At 44.8% G+C, this 23,599-nt stretch overlaps 2 protein-coding genes across 10 annotated transcripts in view; both read left to right on the top strand.

Annotated features, from left to right (window-relative positions):
* The window catches only part of SLC26A8 (solute carrier family 26 member 8), a 22,216-nt gene extending 20,584 nt beyond the window's left edge, over window positions 1–1,632 (top strand). For 5 of the 8 annotated variants that reach the window (XM_085210602.1, XM_085210603.1, XM_085210600.1 and 2 more), the window contains one exon: window positions 163–578. In XM_085210602.1, the coding sequence (XP_085066728.1) occupies window positions 163–479 (317 nt within the window). In that variant the 3' untranslated portion in view covers window positions 480–578. Of the gene's footprint in view, window positions 1–162; window positions 579–1,607 lie in introns of those variants that run through there. The other 3 variants (XR_014879957.1, XR_014879955.1, XR_014879956.1) reach the window with 2 other exon arrangements.
* On the top strand, window positions 1,227–23,599 carry SRPK1 (SRSF protein kinase 1). 2 transcript variants are annotated; one of them, XM_085210607.1, is made up of 16 exons: window positions 1,227–1,530; window positions 1,608–1,668; window positions 10,623–10,741; window positions 11,599–11,707; window positions 11,843–11,930; window positions 12,110–12,197; window positions 13,601–13,707; window positions 14,395–14,560; window positions 15,514–15,539; window positions 16,011–16,224; window positions 16,500–16,922; window positions 18,286–18,386; window positions 19,277–19,384; window positions 20,009–20,078; window positions 20,499–20,591; window positions 21,150–23,599. In XM_085210607.1, exons 1-16 carry the CDS (start codon window positions 1,242–1,244, stop codon window positions 21,332–21,334), a joined length of 2,247 nt encoding a protein of 748 aa, XP_085066733.1. In that variant the 5' UTR covers window positions 1,227–1,241; the 3' UTR covers window positions 21,335–23,599. The 2 variants fall into 2 exon arrangements, with proteins under 2 accessions (XP_085066733.1, XP_085066734.1); XM_085210608.1 differs by lacking the exons at window positions 1,227–1,530; window positions 1,608–1,668 and adding an exon at window positions 7,905–7,942.

Below are 23,599 nucleotides of genomic sequence, written 5' to 3'. Positions count from 1 at the left end.
GGATGCGAGCAGCGTGCTCTGTCGTGCTTGAGGTCTCCAGCTCAGTGTTACTTCTAGCACAGCGGTTGTGGAAGGCTGAAATCTGGGACTGAGTCTATCCCTCTCCGTGTCACATTATTGCCATATTTTGTGCTATCGTATCTCACCTAGAACTCTTTGCAGGGGGAACAGGCAGAGGAATGGAACCCGTCATCCCCAGAGCTCACACAAGGATTTTTCCGCCTTCCAAAATCGCACCCACCTTTCCCTGCAAATATTTGTATCTGATGCCCGGCTGCGCTGTGCGGTTCTTGCCCAGTACTGAGCCGGACGGGTCGCGCTCCCCCTGCCGGCATCCAGCAGCACCAGAGCCGCGGCTGCGGTGTGAGAGGTGTGCGGCAGCCCTGCGGGAGCTGCGGGAACCGCGTGATGTTAAACGGTTGCTGACAGAGCTGGTTGTTGACAGAAGTTTTAAGGGAGATGCATCAACGTCTTTATGACCAGTAGTGGGTCTGCACTCACAGCAAAAAATCCCCCAACAGCCTAGCAGCCAACACATTGCTTTTTGTGATAATTATTAAACGAGTGTTAGTACTTAATTCTTCTCTGACTCTCATGGCTACTCCAATCCACATCTCTGATGCCAAAGCTACAAGAGCAGCTCCAAAAGTAATGCCTCCTATTTTATTACGTTGGGCCACGATGCCAGAGGCAGATGGTGGTATGGCAGGAGAGGTTGAACCTTCCCTGCAGTATTCCGTTACGTTTTGTTGCACACGAGGTAGCAGCAGAGGGGCAAAATGTTGTGTGTGATGTGGGAGCACAAATGAAGCAAGGATGTGTGACTGAATACGGAAAACATGGCACCGAATGACATTCATCGATGCTTGGTGAGAGTTTACGGAGGCTGAGCAGCGGCTGTGGGCGCAGTGTGGCAGTCGGGGGCGTTTCAGCAGTGGTGTCAGTGGGTCACCTCCGCCGGTTAGGATTCTGACGGACGTGGCAGGACAGCTCTTATCTGTCACCGGCAAAAACGCTCGGCTAATGGCAATGACTGTATGAGAAACAGCGCTTTGCAGGTGAGAGTTTGCTCCATCGAACGGTGTTACTGTGCTCTCCGTCTGTGTTGGAGCGTTCGTGGAAATAAATAGGAGGCGTTACTTTCGGAGCCTGCGTTATTGCTTCCCGCCTGTCAGTTGCCAACGTCACAACTGCGACGGTGACGTCACACGCGCACCGTTCCCCTCCCGCCGCCCCGCGCCATGCTGCTGGCGGAAGCGCGCCCGGAGCCTTCGGAGCTGCGTCCCGCGACGGGCGGGCGGGGGCGGTGCCAGCAGCGAGGGGGCGCGGCTTCCCCTCACAGCTCCGCCTCGAGCGGGAGCGGCGAGGAGGAGGAGGAGGAAGCGGGCGGGGTCGGCAGGCGGCGCGCGCAGCCTCTCGCACTGCGCATGCTCCGCCCGGCGCGGCCCGGCGCGGCGCAGGGGCCCGGCGCGGCGCGCAGGCGCGTGGGACTCCCTGGGCTCCCGGCGCTGGCGGCCATGGAGCGGAAAGGTGAGCGGCGCGCGGCCCTCGCGGTCCCTCGGTCCGGCGGCCCCGCGCTCTCCTCACGCTCTTTCTGTCTCTTTCAGTACTGGCGCTGCAGGCCCGGAAGAAGCGGACCAAAGCCAAGAAGGACAAGGCCCAGAGAAAGTGAGTGCGGCCCCGCTCCCCCTCCTCACCCCGCCGGGAAGGGCCGCTCGGGGCGCTGGGCCGCCGCTCGCGGGGCCGGGGCGCGGCGGGGGGCGGGGAACGGAGCCGCTTTGTCCCGGTAACGGAGCCCCGCAGCCCCTCCCGCCGCTCCCTGAGGTATCGCCCTCTCCTCGCGCCCCTTTCTTCATCCTATTAAAATCCTCCTCGTAGGGCGCTCTGACGGCGCGGTTACGTCGCTGTCTGACTTTGATGCTCTCCTGTGGCCGCCCTCGGGCCGCAGGAATGTTACAGGGCCTTACATGTGGCGAGGTTCGGCGTACAGATAGAGAAATTAGAGGATCGCGAGTGGATGCTGAACAACAGCTGGCTGCAGGGCTGGTTGTGCGCTGCGCGGCGTGTGAGCGCTTTGCTGTCGTGGAGTGAGATCACAGAACTGCAGCGTGGTGGGTTGGAAGGGACCTGAAAGATCACAGAACCATGGAGTAGTTAGTTGGCTTGGAAATAACCTTAAAGGTCACAGAACCATAGAGTGGTTGTCTTGGAAAGGACCTTACAGCCCCTCCAGCCCCTCTCCTGCCGTGGGCTGGGTGCTCCCCAGCTCAGGCTGCCCAGGACCCTTCCGTGGCCTGCAGCACCTGCAGCTCTGGGGCACCCGCAGCTCTGGGCAGCACTGGTGAGCCAGAACCTCACCACTCTAGGTGAAGGATTTCCCCCTAACGTCTAACATGAATCTGCCCTTGTCCTATCGCTATTAGGCCTCGTAATGGTTCCTATATAGAAGCTTTAGTGGTGCAGGGGGTTCTGGGTATCTTTCTTTACAGCACGTTCTTAGTCACTTCCTCTGACAAATTGTGCTGTTTTAGAGTTTTTTCTGTTGGTTTCTGTCTCCAGCAGACTTTCGGTTGTTCTCAGAGGGCTCTGGAGAGGTGAAGGGCTGAACTCAGCTCTTGGGGAGATGTGCGTTATATTTCCACATAGTTTTGTAGTTGTGCCATGTGTCTTTTAAAGATACCATCAGGATAATTTTTTGAGAGCTCTGCTATAATGCTGTGTCCTGGTTTCTGAGTGAATAACGACTTGTTTTGTTCTGGACTTACCTACTTTCTTTTTTTCTCTTGTCCAGCTGCAAACACACAGTGCTGATCACCACTAGTGCTCGTGGTTGGAAAGGCTGTTTTCTACATAGTATGGATGTTGTTGAACAGTAACTTCCAGTGCTGACATATTTTTATTTATTTTTAAATGCACTTCATAACCACACAGCGACTGTAGCTACTTTCCAGCACTGCTGACTGATATTGCCACTAACTTTGACTGGAGTGGAGAACTGTGCTATTTGGAAAATGGTGTGCTTATTTTCTTAAACTTCTGCTTCAGTGCTTTTTCAAGCAGCATATTCAGTGGTTTCTACCCCTGAAGTTAAAGAAACTTACATATACTTTGTGCTTTACGTGGTGCAGTAAAAGCTCAGCCTCCAACTTTGAGGCACAACTCCCCAACAGTTATGCTATTAAAATACAAAGCTGCTCTGCTTAAGTCTTCTAAAATAAGCTTAGCCGGGTTGTTTGTAAGGTTCCTTCCATAAAATCTAGGCTTGAAGCCACAAGGAATGTCTTTTTAACATCTTATGTTCGATGCTATTTGACTTGATTACTTACAAGTTTTTCTGTATGAAGTTAGTAAGAAAGCTTAGCAACCTGATTTTTGTCAGGGTAAAATTGGTAAGTATTAGGAATTCTCTTATTATGGTTAAATATAGAAATGCAAAACTAAAACTTTTATGGGTCTGACCACAAACGTTTCAGGCAGCTGGATCTTGAGACATGTTTGGGTCATTGTTTTTACTTAACTGTCAAAAATGCAGATTTTGGCATGGCTTCATTGTTTGAAGCAGTTTCTGATCTCTGCAGATCTCAGCACTGGCAGGCAGGTGTGTTGGGCACAGCATTTGCACTGGGAGGTCTGGAGCTGCATGGTGCTCTTTTGTGTCCTTGTGCTGACTTTTCTCCTGTGACTTCTGAGGAACTAATCATGGAATTTCTGTGTTCTGGTGTGCTTTGAGCAGTGGGGAGCTGTGTGATAGGTGTTCCATCAGCCACAAGGTGGCTGCTGTGTGTTCTGTGGAGCTGGTGTGCTGGAAGCAGAGCAGGTGAGCAACAGGCTGCTGTTTGGGTTCTGAGTCCTCTCCTCAGTGCTGTTTGAAGGGGAGCATTGCTGGTAGTTAAGTCTGCAGACAGAACAGCTGTTAGTGGCTGAAGTGAGGCTGGCACATTACACTGTTCTGCTGGAGTGTCATTTCCTATGCTGTAAATGTTGCACCGTGTGAATGAAAGCCCATGAAGTGGGAAGACAGATAAAAGTGGGAAGACTTGATACAAAACTGTGCTGTTATTTAACCAAAAATACAAATGCAAGTGCATTTTACTGATGTCTCTGGTAATTTGTAATGGAATTAAGCACTTGTGGCAGCATGCGTTTTGCTGGCAGGTACAGTCTGTGGCTCTTTCTGTCTCTGTCGCAAGCTCTGGGATCACTGAGCTGTTCTTTGTCCTGGATACTGCTGTGTCTCAGACCCAGGGTTTAAAAAACTAGGCTTCAAAATAAATATCTAAATTGAGAGCAGCTAGACAAGAAACAGAACAAATAGTTCTGTGTTACAACTCAATTTTTCTGAAGTGAGTAAAACGAGCATCTTAATAGAACCAGGCTGTGAGTCTATGTGCTGCCTGGTTCATTGGGTTTTTCATCAAGTCTAGTGTTTTGCTTTAGCAGCGTCTTTTATATTCCAGGAAAATAAAAACAGCAGCAGCTGTGTGTGGGGAATGAGGGGGACAAACTGATTGTTCCTCAGAGCAGTACGCTTTACTGCTGTAAGCATGACTAACTGCAGAGGTAATGGTAGCCATAAAGCTATGGTGTGTGGCATGTTGAGAAACATACATTTGCAGTACTTTCTTCTGATGGAGTGCCTGGTGACTCGGTCCGACTCGTGGGCTCCACTGAGTAGGAGATGTTTTTTTTCACAATTCCTCCAGCAGTTCCTCCAGCTGCCTCTGCTGGAGGAGGGAGGGCAGTGACAGGGCTCAGCTGGGGCACTGCCACCTCTCCCTCTTCCCACATGGGTGCACTATTCAGCATCTTCAAGCAGATGGGTTTACAGATACCTGTAACCTGGACAGACTTTCACCGTGTGGTGAAACCTATCTTCTTTCTTCTTCCTCTCCAACTGAACAACAGTAGAATTGCTGGATGAGGAGCAATCAGGAAGCTGGTAGCCTTCTTTGTGCGCTCTGGGACGAAGAAAGTTCCTCGTAGCGTCTCCAGTACTTTCGGTTCATTACTGCACATCTTTCTTGTGTCACTTCGTTGTTGCCTTTGGAGAGCCCTGGAGGTCTGGCAGCCCTCTTGGGTCCTTCAGTTGCTTCTGGAAGGCTTTTCCTGGGGCCAGGATCTCAGGTTGTGTTTTTCCCACTTGTCTTTCATCGTTATTACCGGAGCTGCATTTCTTTAAGTATTTTGGACGTACATCTAAAGCAGAGTCAGAACTTGATGCCTCGCCCTCAAGACTTTTCATTCAAATAAGCAGTCATGACCAGACTTCTGCATGGCAGGATGTAAGCTCTGCTGGTTTCCATGGAAGTCCCTCGGGTTGTGTTGCTGGAATAGCAAATAACCGCAAACAGCTTGTTAAGTGCTTGCGTGGGGGAGTGGGTTTGGGGAGCGAGAAACTTAATTGCCTCTGTTATTTGTACATTAGTGCCATTCTCATGTGAAATGCTTTATTACTTACCTTCAAACTGAACTCCCACCATCTATTGAACAGAAGTATATGTTGGTGCCTCTGTGCTCGGTTCTTTCAGAACGGAATGTTCTGCCTCTGGTCCTGTAAGCTCTCAGCAGTGGTATTCCTGCACACCTCAGCTCCGCAGTGATCGACCTGCAGCAGTGAGTACGGCAGATCTGCCCTCCTAGCGGCAAGCGCCAGTTCTTCATTCAGAAAAACAGGGATGGCAGAGCGAAGGAATTGCATAGAGTTGCAAAATAACGTGGATTATAGGCTCAGAACTCCCCCACAAAATATGGCTCCCAAAAATTCCCTCAAATATATATATTTTAAAAAAGGATAGAAAGAGGTAAATGCATACAAGAAAGAAAGTACTTATAATTTCAGGGTTTGCTTGCAGATCTTCTACATGTAAGCACATCGGAGGCTGGCATCAGAAGCGGCCGTTTATCTGACTAGATGTGCCTTAACATGATCCTGAAATTGCAGGCACGCTACGGAATGAGGTGCAGTCTGGTGAGCACACTTCCCTTACAGAGACGTTGTGATGTGCAGATGTGAAAGTGGGAGAAGTATTAAATCTGGACTTTTTATCCTGCCGTGTGGAGCTTCGTGCTTTTGGATCCCCCTCCCCCCTCTTACTCCCTTCCACCCCGATAAAAACAAGGCACCTTACAGTGCTTGAAGCAGAGTCTTGCTGTGGTTTGGAGCCCTGGAAATCCCTGGGTGGATGGTGAAGGTGCTCCTTCAGCAGGAGGCTCAGATTGCTGCAGAGCTCGTGCCTGTGTGTCCTACAGGATGGGCCAGACTACTCTTCAGTCTTAAATTCTCCAAACTGAATTACATTTACGGATGCAAGTTTCATGTGTGTCATTTCTCTCCCAAATAAGGACTGCTAATGTTTGTAAAGGTAATGCTGGAGGCAGTCCGAAAATCATTTGGGTAACCAGTCGTCTTCAACTTCCTGCAGATGAGCATCAGTTCTCCAGGTAGCAAAGGAGTGACCAACTGAGATGAAGAGGACGAATACAAGAAGTACTTTGTTGGGTTTTATTATCACACAGTGGTTTGAAGACAAGGAAAAATACTTGTTTTGAAGAAGTCACTTTTTCTTAATGGCTTTGAGTTAAACCACGAAATTGCCTTCTAGAAGCATCTTGTTACTGAGGTGGAGAAAACAAAGGAGTTCTGAGCTGTGAAGGTGGAACTGCATGCAGAGATCTGGAGGTTGGGCTGTCCTTCCCGGCGCTCTGCGGGGAGCAGCAGTGCAGCAGCACCACAAAGCCTGGTTTTGCCCTGTGCAGACCATGCTGGTCTCCCTGTTGTTGTTGGCTCTGCCTCTGTGCAAATCTGCAAGAGCACACATTGTGTAATCAGGGCTGCTTCGTGGTTTTTGGCCTCGTTTTTGTAGTGCAGACCAGATTCCGTGGGAGGCCGAGTAGTGAAAACAAGGTGTGTTTTCTCAACTCTTTGAAAGGTTTGAGAGGAACAAGTGATCGAACTCTGAGTTCTTCCAAGCTGGTATTGCTGTCCCTGCAGTGCATCGTGTTGTGTGAGCTTACAGGATGCAAACCTTTCAGGTGCACAGCCAGCTGCATGGCATTCTTCTCTGAGTCTGTTGGTTTAGAAGCACAGAGCTGGCTTCAGAAGAGCACCTCCTGTAATAACCATCTTCTAGCAGAGCTCTGCATCCGTCCTGCTAATGTCACACTGCTGACCTCTCCCCTGTCACACAAGCAAGCAGGATAATCAGGCACAGGAAATGGCTATTAATTCCTTTACACTGCTGGAGAACGGTGTGAAGTGATTCCTGTGAAGAACACTCAGTTCTCTGCGCTTTTTTCTGTGTTTTTTTTTCCTTCTGTTTTTTTTTTTTAATAAGATCTGGTGAAGATTTGTCTCCCACTTTTTTTGTATTTCTGAGAGTAAAGGGTACATTTTTCTTGTAGCGCTGCAGGAAGAGATTTGGAATTACTTCAGAAAATGCCTTTTTCACTTTGAACGCCCTTGCTGTGCTGTATCAGAAGGGCTGGGCTGTCGGCAGCCACCCCACCTTGCTGCTCGTCCCGCTTTGAATCCAGGGGTTTTGAATAGGCAAATAAAACCGGCTGGTGCAGGAAGATGAAGCATCTGCCCAAATTCCTAATTTTATTAGAGGGAAGATGGAGACAGGTAAACATCAAGAGGAGATGAGTCTATGCTCAGCCAACCCCCGGCCTGATTGAATTTGCAGGAGCTCGGCTGGGAGCAGCCCCTGGTCTCGCTGCAAGGCCGTCACCTGCAATGCAGTGCTGTGCATCTGCAGCTAGGTGGTGGAGGCTGGTCCCTCTCCTCCTCCTGCACAAAGCTCGGCGGCGTTCGGCAGGAACCCTTGGCCATCCATGTCCTCCCCTTCCTCAGCAGTGCCATCCGATTTTTAATGGCTTTTCTGAAAACTGTTGGGCTGTCTTCAGGGATATCCGTGTCAATGGGAGGCCGCGCTTCCTGCAGGTGGGCTACCCTCATTTACTCCGTGTCGTGAATTGCAGTTCTTTGGGCATTCCTGGGAGGATGAGGACTTTTTTGGGGGAGGGGAGGGATGGTCTATGGGGATGGGTTCGTGAGAGTTCCGTAGGAGCTGGCATTCTGCCTCAGCATTCCTATCTTCCTTCAGCAAAATACTACTTTGTTGTGGTGTAGTTAATTCTGGTGGTTAATTCTGGACATCGGGGGAGCAAAAGTAAAATGTGATGGAGGTGTTTTCAGGGGAGAAAAAGTACCTTAAAATGTTTGATTTTATTTTTCTTGGAGGGAAAGCTGTTAACCATCTTTTTTTTCCCCGAAGGGTTTTAATACATTTATCTGCGTCTTGTAGTGCTGCTGACAGCAGTTTTCAGCTGTCATCTTTAAATCCAGGGCATGGATTTTCCTGCTGTCCTTTGCAGCCTTTTGTGCCTGGCAGAGCTCTGGCTGCGCAGAGGGTGCAGGCAGGTGAGGGCTGTGGTTCTGTGGGTTGTTTTTTCTTTGGTATTAATATATCTGCACTGAGGAAGGCTCCTTTAATCCATATCTGCAGTTGATGTGGTCACTCGAGGGGAGGGAGGTGGTAAAATGTGTTGACATCTGATGGATGTTTGCAGCAAGACAAGGAATGAGATGTGTTTTAGAGGGCATTTCATAAAGGAAGTAGCACTGTAGAAATGTATGTGACCTGAACAGGGCTCTGTACCACATTATGGAGTAATGGGTTGTAAAATACAAGCAAAGTGCTTCATAGGAATTGGTTCTGGATCCCCAGGACAGGCTGAGCTGCGGGCTGCTGTGCTCAGCCCTTTCAGGATGGGTGCAGAAAGCTGAACAGGCGGGCGCAGTGCTTCCAGTAACTTCTGCCCTGGTGCACAAAACCTGTTATTGAAAATAACTTATTGAAAAGCATTGGGACTGCAGAGCAGCACGGTGTTTTGTCTGCATCAGTGATTCTGAAGAGGAATAATCTTTTGAACCCACTCCTGTTTGCTAGATCTTGCAGAGTCACAAAGTGGAAATCTGGAAACGCACTGGGGAGAATTACTCTGCATTACTTATGCTGTGGGTGTGGCTGCTGGGCTTCAATTCCCCATTCCCACCAGTTCGTTGTTCTGTTCCCTGTTTGTAGGGTTCTGCATATTAGCATCCAGTCTCCCCTTCGTGCCTTTTCTACCTGCTGTGATTCGGAGGCAGTCAGTGGCTGTTTGCAGCTCCTTTGTCCCTGCAGGAATGCAGCACTTTTATTTTAAGAAGATTTTTATCCTCCAAGACTTTTTCCCTTTTTTTTTTTTTTTTTTTTTTGATTGTCTTGCCTCCTGACTCGTAGCTCTAAGGCTTAGGGCAAAAATGATCCAGGTATGAAACATCCTGGAGCTGGATCAAGCTATGGGGCAGCTGATAAATGCCTCAGCCTGAGGGCAGTGGAATGGCGGTCGGTCTGTCTGTCTGTCTGTCCATCTGGCAGTCCTGTTGGAAGGCTCAGAACCTCTTGTAGGGTGCCTGTTCCAGTAGGGAGGTTGGACTCGTTGATCTCTTGAGGTCTCTTCCAGCTCCTTCGATCCTGAACCACTGCCTGCTTTGCTTATCTGTTCCTGAATTTGGCAGTCAGCAGGGCTTTGTGGCTCTGAGCACAGAGCAGAAGGCATTGTGGGGTGCTGTGGTTGTGTCTGGGATGACCTTGTGGCTCCTCTTGTATTTAATGAACTTCAGTTCCTGCTGTAAATGCTTACACGTTCAGTCACAATCCTATTGGAAAGAGCAATTTTTTTTTCTCCTTTCTATGCTCTGTAAGTACTGAAGATAACCACAGTCTTAATGTGTAGAAACAGAACGTAGTTGATGTATGAAATCGCAGCAGGTGAATGTTGAACGTGCGTTCTGCTGTGTAACTGCTGAAAAGTTGTCGTGTTCATTTTTGTCGTGAGTTGATGCAGTGGATGTGACCCGACTCCAACTCAGGGGCTGCAGAACCTGCATCCCAAAGCCCACGTGCATCCACAGTACCGCTGGGTAACCTGCAGCTGTCTCAGAATTTAATCCTCCCTTGAAGAAAACAAGTTGGATTTGAAATAGAGTCGAATATACCTACTGCTTCTCAGGGAAAATAGTCTCAATACAGGAAACTTCTGCTGATTCACACTGATGGAGACTGGGCGTCTGGAGTCGTAGAGGCAGCAGAATTGCTGAATGCTCATTTCGTCTCTGGAAAGTGAAGGGAGCAAAGGGCACGGGTTCTAAAATGAGGTTAATTTTTTTCAAAAGGAGTAAGGGTTAATTGAAGGTAGTATTCAAAATAGCCTTCATGAGCATTTAAATCTTCAGGTTTTGTGAGAGCATCTCAAAATCCAAATTTACTTCAGAAGGATCCTCTCTGAACTGAGGACTGAGGAGGAGTTCACAGGCACTGATATTTTGATGGACTCCCTGAGCTTTTGACTCTTACTCTTGTCTGACCTTTTTTTGTTCTACTGTAAAAGTGAATCTGGAGCCTTCAGCTGTCTTTCTGCTGGCATATGACAAAATGTTTCTCCTTCCGGAGTAAAAGCGTGTAAACGTTTTTTTTCTGGAGGCCGAGGAATCCGTCGTCTTCATTATCTGCAATCTCTTATACAAAAAGCAGGTACTGAATTGTGTAACGTGAGACATGAGCTGTGCCCTCTTTCAGAGCCGACCCTCAGCACCGCGGCCCTGCTGCTCCCTCTGAGAACGATCTTCCAGAGCAAGAAGAAGAGATCTTGGGATCAGATGATGATGAACAAGAGGATCCAAATGATTACTGTAAAGGTAAGAACTTACCTGTTTAAGGTGTGGCTTTTTCAATGTAATTAAGAATTTCCTTTGTTTTCCCATCTGCTGCGGACTGTTAAAATTAGACCATTTCTTTGATTATTTTAAGTAGTTTTTGAAACAGATGAAAATAATCATGGTTCTCAAACTAACCTGAAACAAACTGTTCTTCAAGATTGCTTCTGTTGTCAGTCAAGATTCGAGTTAGAGAGCTGTGCTTAATGCATATTTGCTTCTCATCTGACAGAGGACTTTCCAAATGAGTAAATGTAGACATCCAGTTCTTTTTCATTAGAAAAAATGATACTTTGAGCTAAATTTGAGCTTTCATAAACTGCATTTTCCAAAGGTTGTTAGCCTAGTGAACCTCGGATGCTTTCTTTGAGGAAAGTGTTTCCTGCTGCTGCAGTGATGACCTGCACTAACAATAAGGAGAAGTTGATCAGGTTGGTCTGCCCAGAGCGATGGTGTTGCCCCATCCCTGGAGCTTCCCAGGGTCAGAGCTGGAGGGGCTCTGAGCACCTGGTGGAGCTGTGGGCCTCCCTGTTCAATGCAGAGAGTGGGGTCACATGGCCTTTAACAGTTCCTTCCAGCTCAAATGTTTCTATGATTGGTCCTCCTAGTTCAGTTATACTAAGATATTTTTCAGTCCAGCTATAGGGCTCAACACTGCTCTGCCTCTAATTTATATTCTGGCATGACCCGGTTAGATAAACATTTGTATTTGTGTATGTGATTATAGATACTTAAACACATGAAGTATGTATGCCTCAAGTTGTGATGCTTGTTCCACATATCTGTTCTTTAGCGCTTGTATGATCCCTTATTATACCAACCTCCCACTGTTTTTCCAGGAGGTTATCACCTTGTGAAAATTGGAGATCTCTTTAATGGACGCTACCATGTGATTCGGAAGCTCGGATGGGGCCACTTCTCCACTGTCTGGCTGGCATGGGACATCCAGTAAGTGTTCCTTTGCAAGAGGGCTTCAGCCTTTTTTTGCTGATATATTTCTTTTGCATACAAGAGCTACTTAGGATAATTCTGGAGACTAACTTCTTAGGAGCGTTAACAGACTCCAGTTTACTTACTGTGTAGAGGGAAGAGATTTGTGGCGATGAAAGTGGTGAAGAGTGCGGAGCACTACACAGAAACAGCACTGGATGAAATCAAGTTGCTAAAATCGGTGAGTGTGAGAGCAGGGCTCAACTTAATTCACTTCTGGGAGTTCAGGTTAGTCACATTCTTGATCTTTCTGGATTATCTTGCAGCGCTTCCCAGTGCAATAGATGTGCTCTGCGAAGTGTGTTCTTGCCTGGTTATCACCTTAAGGCATACGAAGATGACCCTCTTTTTTCTCTGCAGGTTCGCAACAGTGATCCAAATGATCCAAATAAAGAGAGAGTTGTTCAGTTATTAGATGACTTCAAGATTTCAGGAGTTAATGGTTCTCGTATCCTTTTGTAGAAGAAAGTCAAAGCTTTGCATACAGGTGTGAGTTCCCTGTGTAGCTGTCATGCCAGGGGCTGGCCTAGGCTTCCATTTCACTGCCTGAGGAAACCTGCTTTGAAATCATTGCTCTCTGTGGGCATCTGTTGCCTGCAAAGCTCAAACCTAGAATCATTCAGCCTGACGTGATATGACACAGTTGTGGAGACGATGCTGCTTAGTCATGCCTTTAACGTAAGAGCTGAGGTGGCTACATCTCATTTGTGAAACAGGTCTGAGTGGCTTACTGGTCAAAATACCTTTCCCATCTATCCCAGCTCTTCAATTTTGCAGGCAGCCTAGTGGTAACTTCTTACTTAAGTAAAGCATTGCAAAATGTCAAGGTGAATCATTAAAAACAGCAAGCATGTATGTGGTCTGTAACCTGATAAAGAGATTTTCTAGTTAGGGAAACATCTTACGTTGGCCTTTACCAACAGCGTTAAGAGGTCTAAAATATAGGATATTTTCAAAACAATACAATTTCATGAATTACCTTCTAATAGGCAGCTATTTGTAGGAAGTGGTAGTAATGCATCCTTACAGTTTGAAAGCTGGATTTCCTTTTGTATGTTTGTGCTTTGCAGCATCTTGAGCTTTATATCACTGAGAGTTACTGTGCTGATGGAAAGGATCAGGCTGTAAGTTACAAACTTTCTAAAGCTTTTAGAAAACTGAGTACTTCCATAATGCATTTCCTCAAACATTCTTCCAGAACCTAGCTCTGAGTAAATGTTACTTGATCTTGTGTTTCTTTCACTCTTACGAAACACACACATGCTTCTGCCAGTGTAAAGGAGTAGTGTGAACTCTTGAGATCTTACAGAAAAAAGGCAAATAATGTAAATATTATTGAAGCCCAGGCTTGCAAAAAGTTTCTTTTGCTGGTGGGGTTGGTAACTTAGGGTAACTTCATTGTTTGGAGGTGACTTATGAAATAGAGATCTGATTATGTTTTCAGATGTTACTGGTGCAGAGAGATCTAGTGTTGGGTTTTGCCTGGGGCAAGAAAATGAATTGTTCCAAAGCTGACATTGTTAGCTTGAAGCTGTTTCAATACTAGCAGGAAATAGCAATGCGCAGTTGCTTGTGTAGCTGGCCTCCACCCAAAGCAGGAGATTGCTACTGCTGCTTTAGACCATTATTGTAACCAGCTCCCTGCTTTTCTATTTTACGTTTTAGATGACAGCACTGATGTCTGTAATAGGGTGGTGCTGTTTGGAAGCCAGCTGCTCTTAGCTGTGTCAGAAGGATGAGGGTTCTTCAATGTAGAAACAAAGGATTGGTAGATTTATTTCAATTCTCAGTCCTGAGAATGTAGGGCTCCTTGGGTCAGGAGTTCCATCTTTTTTCTTGACTCTCTTCTAGATATCTGTATGGTGTTTGAAGTTTTAGGGCATCATCTCCTGAAGTGGATCATCAAGTCAAATTATCAGGGGCTCCCACTCCCTTGTGTCAAAAAGATCATCAAGCAGGTATGTTCCACTTCTGGTGCACTGTTCCCCATGACCCAGTGAGAAGTCTTTGATGATGGGGGGTGGGAAAGTCTTTTTCAGGTACAAGAAAACAAAAGTTAAAAATCAGTAGTATGTCTCTTGTGCAGCAAAGTCGTTTTTGGGTTAATATTTACTTTCTCTACTGCAAAAATCTTCTGCTGCAGATATTTTCTGTCTCTTAAGCCCTGATGGAATGCCAATTTTGCTTTTAACCTCTTCTTACCCTGACTATTCCTCACAAATGCAAGTAATTCTTAAATTGTCACAGTGCAGTGCTCAATGGTGGACTAGCAAGTGAAACCTGTTCTTCCTCCCGCATGGTTGCCTGTTTCTACTTGTGAAATGGAGGGGCTGAGGAGAGCATGAGTTTTTGTATGGCATTGAAATTTTGATTTTCAGCTGTGCTAAGTTAAATAATGACAGCAAAAAGACAATTTTGAATTCATAATTAAAATCTTTATGCAAATCTGTATGTTATAGAACTCCAAAATTAGCACTGGTCACATTAGCACTAATCTGGAATATTCTGAAAGACAGCCGTCCTCTAGGCTCAGCAGGTTCAGACCATTGTAGGCAGCTGTGAATTCTGGTTGTGCAAATTCGCTCAATTTTGGTTTATAGTTATTTGCTTTTCTAATGGTCGGTTTCCTTCTCTCCTGTCTGCAGGTTCTTCAAGGTTTGGATTACTTGCACACAAAGTGTAGGATCATCCATACAGATATTAAACCTGAAAACATTCTTCTGTGTGTGAATGACCAGTATATCCGCAGACTGGCTGCAGAAGCAACAGAATGGCAGAGATCTGGGGCCCCCCCACCGTCTGGCTCTGCAGGTGCTTTTTTCATAAACGTTGGTACTGTTTCCCCATCTCTCCCCAAGACATAACTGATTTCACTAGGGAAAACTTCTGCACTGAGCACAGTGGAACAATAACGGAAGTAACTATTGAAAAGGCAAATGCAAATTATGAAGTTAACCATTTTAACTCGGAAGTGCCTAGGAGTGTAATCATTTGCATAAGAAAAAATGGAGCGGGGATACATCCATGCTGAGATCTGCTTTTAATGCAGTTTTATTTTTATTGAGTGTAGGTAAATGGTAGGACAGCTGTATATTAATGCTGTCAAAACTACTAGAGTAAGAATACGGGGAGGTACTTTCAGCATTTTCTACCAAAGTATTTCCTTTATTGCATCATGCTGATAAAGTCCATTTTGGGATCAAAAGTCTCACCAAAACGACTTACCTTCTCAAGCTGTTCAAAGAAGTCAGAGAGCTTTTAATAGAAATCACTTCCTTCACTTACTGATGTTTCTAAAGAGCTGAGGGCAGATTTTCAGTTGTTGGTCTACAGAGTATTCATCTGTATCAGTGAGTAGTTCCCAAGAACTACTGCAGTACTGAAAAGCTCTATCAGTCTTAATTTTAAAACATCAGCATTTTGCTGAGCCCATTGCAACCTGGCTTAGCTGGGTTAGGTTAGGGAACCACGGTATTTTAATTTTTTGCATTTTCTTTTCAGTAAGATGCGTAATGTATGCAGTAAATGAAGCTGCATGACAGGAAGTGTAAGTCTTTGATATCCGTCAAGCAAGTTTATAATCTGGGATTTTAATTATGCATTTGCTTATTTAATGATTTTCTCATCTTTTTTTATTCTTGCTTTACTTGCATAGAGAAAATGTTACTGGTTCTCATAGGAAAAAGCTTATCTTAAGATAAAGAATCTGGTTGCAGTTTTTGAATAGAAACATACTGATTTACTAATCTTGCTTTCCATTTCAGTGAGTACTGCACCACAGCCAAAACCAGTAAGTGTAATGGCTCATATGTAAGTATCCATCTACTGCATTGTTTCATAATCTGGTTGGCAGTAAAGGAGAGCAAACTTCTTATAAGATCAGAAGGAAAAGTGTAATTTGTTTGTCATAACTGTAATCATCAGATTCAGTACTGTCTTAGAGATGTGAGCAGTTCTATCTCAAATATATCACCATCAATTATCTCTTTGGTGGTTTGGGGTCTGTTGTGAAGGTGACTGCTGTCTGTGGAGTCTGGGGTCCCTCATTTGCAGGGCCAGGACAGAAATGTACTGATAAGAACAAAAGACAACTGCTCTAAAAGCCTTAGAGTCTGCTCTAAAAACCTGAGAGTCTGCTTTGCTTCTGGGAGAACTGTCCCCAGAGTTTTCATCCCAGACTGCTTCCTCTGATGTTGAATAAATTAAAACTTGTGTTAGATTGAAATACGAAATAAAGTGAAATGTGACTGCTGCTTTGTAGGCTGACAAAATGTCAAAGAATAAGAAAAAGAAGTTGAAAAAGAAGCAGAAGCGTCAGGCGGAGCTATTAGAGAAGCGAATGCAAGAGATAGAGGAAATGGAGAAGGAAGCAAGCCCTGGGCAGGCACATCCTGAGGAGGAGGAAGAAGCTCAGGGCCCTCTGAAAATGCTCATAAAAGTTAGTCCACCCAATGAAAATGCAGACAAAAAGAAAGGTATGGACCAAAAATATTGCTGGGGTGGCAGCGTTCTTTCACTCGTACTGGTGTGAACAGACTGGGCATCTCTAAGAGAGGTGGCTCTTCTTCAGCATGCTTGCGTGACACTCTACTTGTCTAAAGAGGCTAGTCAATATGGTTTTATAAATTGAGTTAATTAATGATTGTGTTCAGGTACATTTTGAGAACTCTGCATTTCTGAGGCCTCAAACGGCTTCGGCTCTTACTTTTTATAGAATATTCTGCTCTCTTCTCCTTTCCCATTTTTCCAGCTGAAGTCATCGTACATGAACAGTCCGTTCTAATGGAAAGCAGCATAGAAAAATGTGTAGCAGAAATAAATTGCAATGGTGTGATACGAATGTCGGACTTCCCAGACTCTGGCAGTCAAGGGTCTGTGCGACTTGAGGATGACCTTCACAATGCCAACGACTGCGGCGATCACCCTCACACACAGGAGAACTTCCATAGCTGTAATTACAGCCAACGTAATGGTGATGTAGAGAACGGGCCTCGGGCTGCAGTGTCGGACTGTTTCGTGCCCTTAGTTTCAGAAGATTCCATGGTGTGTCAGCCTACTTCCAGCGAAGAGCAATCATTCAACCAGCAGGAGATCAGCCATTTGCAAGAAAGCATCCGGACAGAGATGCCATCAGAGGATGAGAATGAGAATAATAGCCCAGCAGACAACAAAGGTACAAGAGGAGCCATGTGAGAAAGGGCTCCTTTTTCCCTGATGTGGGAGACCTGGTACAACACTTCATCAGAATAGTGATAGAAACCACCATTTTGTAGGCTGAAGTTATCAGAACAATCAATTTGAACCTTTTTCTGCCAGGAGTAATTAACCTGGCAGTCTTATTCTGATACTGTCATTTGTACCTTCCAGTTGTGGCTGTAGCTTAGAATCCACAAGGGCTTCCACTGAAAAAATACATTTTTCCTTGAAAAAGTATTCCTTTTGTGATTTTTCAGTGTAGTTAGGAACTTAAATTTACTTGTCACTGGCTCTTCCATTGTAGGCTAGGTAGCTAGGTGTCTTTGGATAGCTGTTGCTCCACAATATGAGCAGAGCTGACTTCTCTCAGTTATTTGAGATAAGGACGTAGTTTCCCAGAGCTGGAAATGCAGACAGTCTGAAATAAAGGTTATACAGGGGGGAAAAAAAACGCTTCAGTAGTTTTGTTTAAAGTGATTTAAGGGGGAGAGGAGAAGCTACAAGGCATGTGGGTTTAAGAAAAGATATGACAGTCAGTAATGTGCTGCAGTTAACAGTAAACAACATGGAATGAGTTTAAGAAATTGAATCAATTGATGAATCTATCTTTTTTGCATATTTGAGTGAGGGTCAGATCAATATATCTGCCTGGAGTTGGAGGGAGAAGCTCCCACTTGTAATTCTTTTAAATTTCTCAGTAGCACTTATTTGACAGAGCACTGCTACAGAACTATGTGAAAAAGCAGCAAGTGAAACTTAAGATATTGACATTTTGGCTGCATTTACTTGAACGGTCCTGCCAGATTACTAGCTTTACTTCATGGAACTCTCCCCATATTGCATTCAAGATCTGCAGCTGGATGTAATTTAGAGAGCCAATATTGTTGCTCTCCACCAGGTTCAGTGAGGTTTTTTTCCCAGTATATACTTCAGCTCCTGCAGCTGTCTGTGTTACTACAGTGACTGATGACTGTCAAGAAGATGCTGTTGCATGTGGACTCTTTTCCTTCAAGGGTTTAGGAGGACCTCTTAAAGACTGGTTTTACTTCTGGCAGTGCCTTTATTTAAAAAGCACGTATTGATACAGGCAAACTTTTAAGTCTGTACTGGAAAACAATCCTCCCTGCATATGTTTGCTTGTCTTTCTCCTTAAAAATGGTGTCTCTTCTTGTTCATAGCGCAGACTGAAGTTGATTTTTATACTTTGGCTTCAGGGAGGGAAAAGTTCAGATCTTTAACCAAAAATCTCTTGTGGGTGGGGAGAGGCTTATAGGATTTGTATGACAGATGGTGAATCTGTCCATAGAGCTTTAATCAGCTGTTGTACATGATGCCTCTAGGAAAATCAACTGCTGGGAATTTCCTTCTTAATCCTCTTGAGCCCAAGAATGCAGATAAGCTTAAGGTGAAGATAGCTGACCTTGGAAATGCCTGCTGGGTGGTAAGTTTTAAAAACTTCTCACATCAACTCTTTAAATCTGCTGATTCGTTTGTGGTGCCAAGGCTGAATATATGAAAACAGAATCCTTTTTATACCTGCTTGGGAAAGCAGTCATAATTTTAAACTGCTTGAAAAAAAGTAGCTGGGACCGGTGATCCAAAGAGAGAAATGATCCTTTAATGTAAGATTTCAGCCTATGTTTTGGGTGCCTCTTTGGTCATTAGATTAACTCTAATTAGGCCTTTGAACAGTGTCACATACAGTGTGTAGAAATCTGTGTATGTGAAACTTCTGAGGGAGTCTGCAGCTCCTCTGGGGAAGGTTGAAAAGAACTGCACTGTGTCTAACTGTGTGCTTTATTAGCTTGTCAAACCATTTCACTGAATTCATGAGTACATGAAAGAGACTCATAAATAGTTTTATTCTTTGATGATTGTTCTATGCTGCTTTTAAATGTTTGAAATGTCAAGTGGAATAAATGTCTGTTTTACGTGGCTTTTAAAGGGGCAAAATACTTGATCTTAAAGGAAAATAAAGTGTTTCAGACTCAGTTCTGTGTCAGCTTGCAGTGGCTGGCAAGGCTGTCTGTGTTGCTGCTCTGCTGTATGGTGGCAGATAGGATCTGAGAGAAAAGGGTGCAGACTCTGAAACAGTTCTCCCTATTCTACTTCTGTGGCTTCTTTGAGTTGCTGGACTGCTTTTCTAAAGTGATGTCTCATGTAGAGCAGTTAAATGGTACTTGTAGGAATATAAGGAAAAACTTAACAAAGATCTGCAGCTTAGGTGAAATTTAATGGAAACGAGCTTTGATCTGCTCTGGCCTTCCAGGCTATTGATTTTTCTCCTTTAAACAATCCCTACCCATTGAGTAAAACGTTTCTTCTGTTTAGCACAAGCACTTCACTGAAGACATCCAGACCAGACAGTACCGATCCCTGGAGGTGCTGATAGGGTCGGGGTACAGCACCCCTGCTGACATCTGGAGCACGGCTTGTATGGTGAGTGCTGGCATCCAGGGGATTGTAGGCTGCTGCTGTCAAGTGTTCTGGTGAACTTGTGTGCTCTGTGCACTCTGCAGCCTGCTGAATCACGAGCCAGATCTAGAAAAAAAAAAAAAAAAAAACACCAAAAAAACACCAAAAAAAAACAGACAAACACAGCAGCCTTTGAAAGTCAGGGTTTTGTTGTACAATGCTAGCAGAATTCAAATAGAACTGTACTTTAACGTCATGCTTTGTTGAAGAGCAAGACGACTGCACAATTCTGGAGAGCCTTTATATAAAGGACCTTCTTGCCACATCCAGCACTGTTTCATAGATGTCTTAGTATTCTAATTAGGGTAACTAGTATTCTAATCTCATACGTTCTCTGCATATTTGAAATCATTAGAAAATCTGTTCCAAAATTTACCATAGCTATGCCTGTGATGTTTTTTAGTGCTGTCATTAAAACTACAGAACGATTGTGCATCTTGAGATGGTAATAGCATACTAGAATTGTGCAGGTTATTCTCTTGTCTGCTTTTGTTTTGTTGAGCAGAGGCAGATAGAATCAACCTGCAGTACATCTAGCAACATGTGAAGTGCATTAAAGTGATTTAATTTTGCTTATTTCTCTTTTAGGCCTTTGAATTAGCAACAGGAGACTATCTGTTTGAGCCTCATTCTGGGGAAGACTACTCACGAGATGAAGGTACATTAATCTAAGTCTTTTTTTGGAAATTGTTATATGAAATATAACAAATCCTTCTTCAGAATGAGAGCCTTCTCTTATGAACAATGTAAAATCATTTGGCCAAATTATTGATGCTGAGGGACTGCTGTGCTTGACCATGTGCAGTAGAAGTTCACATTCTTCTTCCTGGTATCTTCCATTCCTTTAACCTCTAGAATCTCTTGTCTTGCTTCTCTAACTCATCATTCCTCCACATCTTCATCTTCATACTCCGAGTTCTTGTCTTTGCTGTTGTAATCTGATTTTGGGTGGATGCCCAAGTAGTTTCTGAGAGAGATTGTGTCTTTGTCCATAATGTTCCAGGGAAGGAAACTGACATACAGAAAGATGTCTTTTGTGGATATGTTATACTGTCTTTTCTTTTGGAAAAAAATGCAGATCACATTGCTCTGATCATAGAACTTCTGGGGAAAATACCTCGCAAGCTCATTTTGGCAGGAAAGTATTCCAAGGAGTTTTTCACCAAAAAAGGTAAAAGGAAATGAAGCAAACATTTTGTTGTTTTTTTTTTTCTTTCCCTTTGCCCCACACCCAAACAAACAAAAGTACCTTGCTGAAAATAGCTCTTACCAACAGATGTCAGCAAAGATGGGTCTTTTAAAGTCTCTCTGTTTTATGAGAGGCTTTCTCTGGAGGAGAAAAAAAGAAAAAAGGAAAAGACAAAACTGCAGCTAAATATAAAATATCCTTGTCTGATTGCTAAAAATACACGGTGCCTTGTTACTTGACGTCTTGGTTGTAGATCAAATGCAGCAGATTGAAAAACAGTGCTTCAGATGTTTATCGTAGAATCACCAGGACTGGAAAAGACCTCCAAGGTCATCTGGTCCAACCGTAATTTCTTCAGACTGGAGGAGGCAAGAGGTTCTAGTGTAGTTTTCCTTCCGCATGCCCCACAATTTTATCTTCCCCACAATTAACTATTAGGGAGAGCTTTTTGAATTCAGTCTGTGCTGTTTGCTGTTATTTCGGTTATTTGGCTGTTCTACTACCATGCCTTGCAGTTGACATATCTGTCTTGCTTTTCAGGTGATCTGAAGCACATCACTAAACTGAAGCCCTGGGGCCTTTTCGAAGTCTTGGTGGAAAAATACGAATGGTCCCAGGATGAGGCAGCTGCATTCACAGACTTCTTACTACCGATGTTGGAGCTGATCCCAGAGAAGCGAGCCACAGCAGCAGAATGTCTCAGGCACCCCTGGCTTCTCTCTTAGGGGCTTCAACCCAGTGCCACTGTGCTGCACTCTGGTTTACAGTATAGGATACACACACCCAGCTGCCCCTTCCCAGATCTGTTTTTTTTCCTTGTTCAGTTTGAGCGTGAAGTTCTTCCTTCAAGGCTTCCAAGATTTTAGATAAATCTAACCCATTCTGCTGAGTTTGCTGGTGTGACTCAGTGGGGACTCTCCTTATCCAGTGCGCGTCATCTTTGTTTTGCCTTGATTGGGCTTCACCAAAGACTAATTGACTAAAACATCAACTTTTCCCTGAGTCGTCTTGTATGGTATGCACTGTGTTATGGATGTATGCTCCCTTAACTAAATCTCAACTCTCCTTTCATCATAAGGAGGATGTGAAGATCTGAACTCATCTCACTGACTCAGGAGTCAATTTCCCACTGTTGGTCCAGTAGCTAGCAATGGGGTGAGAAGTAACAGATGGCACCGTGGTGGTGTTAGTTCCTTGTAGAGCAAAGACCTCAAAATCCTCCATTGTTTTCTAGGTGTCTGCTGTATTCATTGCTTTTCAGTCACATAATTCTTTAGTTCTAGCTGCTTAAATCTCTTGAGATGAGCTATTTAAATCTAGATTTTTAGTATCATTTGCTTCTTCCTCTGAAGTGCCCTCTCCCTTTACTTGTCCCTCCTGTCCTCATAGTCAGAATAGTTTCTGAATTCAGTGACGCTTTCTACTTGTTCTCTAACACCTCAGCCTGCGACTAAAAGGTGACAAGCAAAAAAAGCAAAAGCTGGAGCTTAATCAATGCACAACCTTCAGCATGCAGAGAGGTGCGCCCTTTGGCTGCAGAGAGGTGATGCAGGTGACTTCTCATGCTTTAGCGAGCTGTACATTCTTTTTTTATCCCTTCCTGGCACTTCTATGCCTTCCTCGAGGTAGTTGCTGCACCTGTGAGAGAGTGGCTCTCACTAATGCAGTCTGCTCTGGCCCTTTTGACCATTCACATTTTTTCCCGGAAAGAGTGGGCAGCATCTGTATCACAGCCATGCTATCACCCTCGACTTCAAAACTCAACACTTGAAAGCCTGATATTAAGATTTTATTTTTTTCAATTTGTTTCAGGTGATGGCCTTCAGGAATAACTTCCCAGATTGGGATTGCCTTTTCTTTTCTGGGCCATTAGCACAAGGCGGGGTGGAAGAGAGCTGATGGACTTTCCTCTGTAGATACTGGTTTAGCTGCTTGTAGAGTTACCCCAAATCAAAACATCTGTGAGATTTCTGTGTCAACTTCTCAGAGGGGGTTGGATGTAATAAGTAAATGAATTAATTTTAATTAAATCTAAATCACTGTGGCGTATAATAGTTTTATGATGACTTCTTTGAGGCTCACCCATCCTACTGCAGATTCAGTGCATCCAGCTCTAAAGTAAGAGCTGGCAGTGTTGAGGCTTCAGAGACACGTCTTCTCCCTGGACCAAATGGGGCTATGGATTCGTGGTTGCTCTCAGAGCACTGAAGTTCCTCTAGGAACTCACTGGAGGCCACGCAGATGTGATCTGAGACTGTTGCGTTGCCAAAGCTGCCAAGATGGCTGTTACTGTCACTGTGTGTGTTGAAAATCCTGGTTCATGAGAGTTGTTCATTCATAAACCTCGGTGTCATTTAATCCACTTAAAGAGTTGCTCCAGTCTAGTGCCTGACTGGGCTAATTAACACAGATCATGCTGCATGTTCTTTTAGGGGTAGGTCGGATTGTCTATGCATATAATCTAACATTAATGAAGGTAATAACATACCAAATGGGTTTAAACTGCTGATTTGACCTCTTTCCCTTCTGTTCGGAGCTTTTCCAGCTGCGTATCACTTCCATGTCTGTTACAGAAGGACCGCAGTCAAGACTGGATTCCAAAACACCCACCACCTACAGACTGTGAAGATATATTGGCAGGGCGAATGATTTCTGTTGTCTTGACAGCCCATCCCATCCTGTTGTGCTTCAGCCCAGCTGGTGCAGGAATTTTTCCTGGAAGAGCTTTGCACATCGAGAGCTCCTTCCCTTCCTGCCGCAGTTCCCCCTCCCACACCTGCAGGAGGACACATTTTCACCCCGGTTGCTGAGGATGGAGCCAACGTGTGAGTTGGAGACTGCAGCAGCAGCTGTCGGGGTTCAGCCTTGTTCCATGTGCTCATTCACTTTGGGTTTGTTAAGTCCCCAAATTGCCGTAAAGTGCTCACAAAGGATTTGTACTTGCTGTGTCAGTCTAAAACCTGAAGGAAAATACATTTTTATTCTTTCTA

The sequence above is a fragment of the Meleagris gallopavo genome, chromosome 28 (assembly GCF_905368555.1).
Source record: "Meleagris gallopavo chromosome 28, MGAL_WU_HG_1.1, whole genome shotgun sequence".
In the NCBI taxonomy this organism is placed as follows: Eukaryota; Metazoa; Chordata; class Aves; order Galliformes; family Phasianidae; genus Meleagris; species Meleagris gallopavo.
The sequence above is the reverse complement of the archived record's forward strand: the minus strand, read 5'-3'. Positions and strand labels throughout refer to the sequence as shown.

Excerpts from the sequence above, each read along its gene's own strand:
- SRPK1 (XM_085210607.1), top strand. The coding sequence starts at position 1,242 with ATGCTGCTGGCGGAAGCGCGCCCGGAGCCTTCGGAGCTGCGTCCCGCG. Across the intron at positions 10,742-11,598 it reads TCCAAATGATTACTGTAAAG|GAGGTTATCACCTTGTGAAA; the intron begins GTAAGAACTTAC and ends CTGTTTTTCCAG. Across the intron at positions 11,931-12,109 it reads AAATCAAGTTGCTAAAATCG|GTTCGCAACAGTGATCCAAA; the intron begins GTGAGTGTGAGA and ends TTTTCTCTGCAG.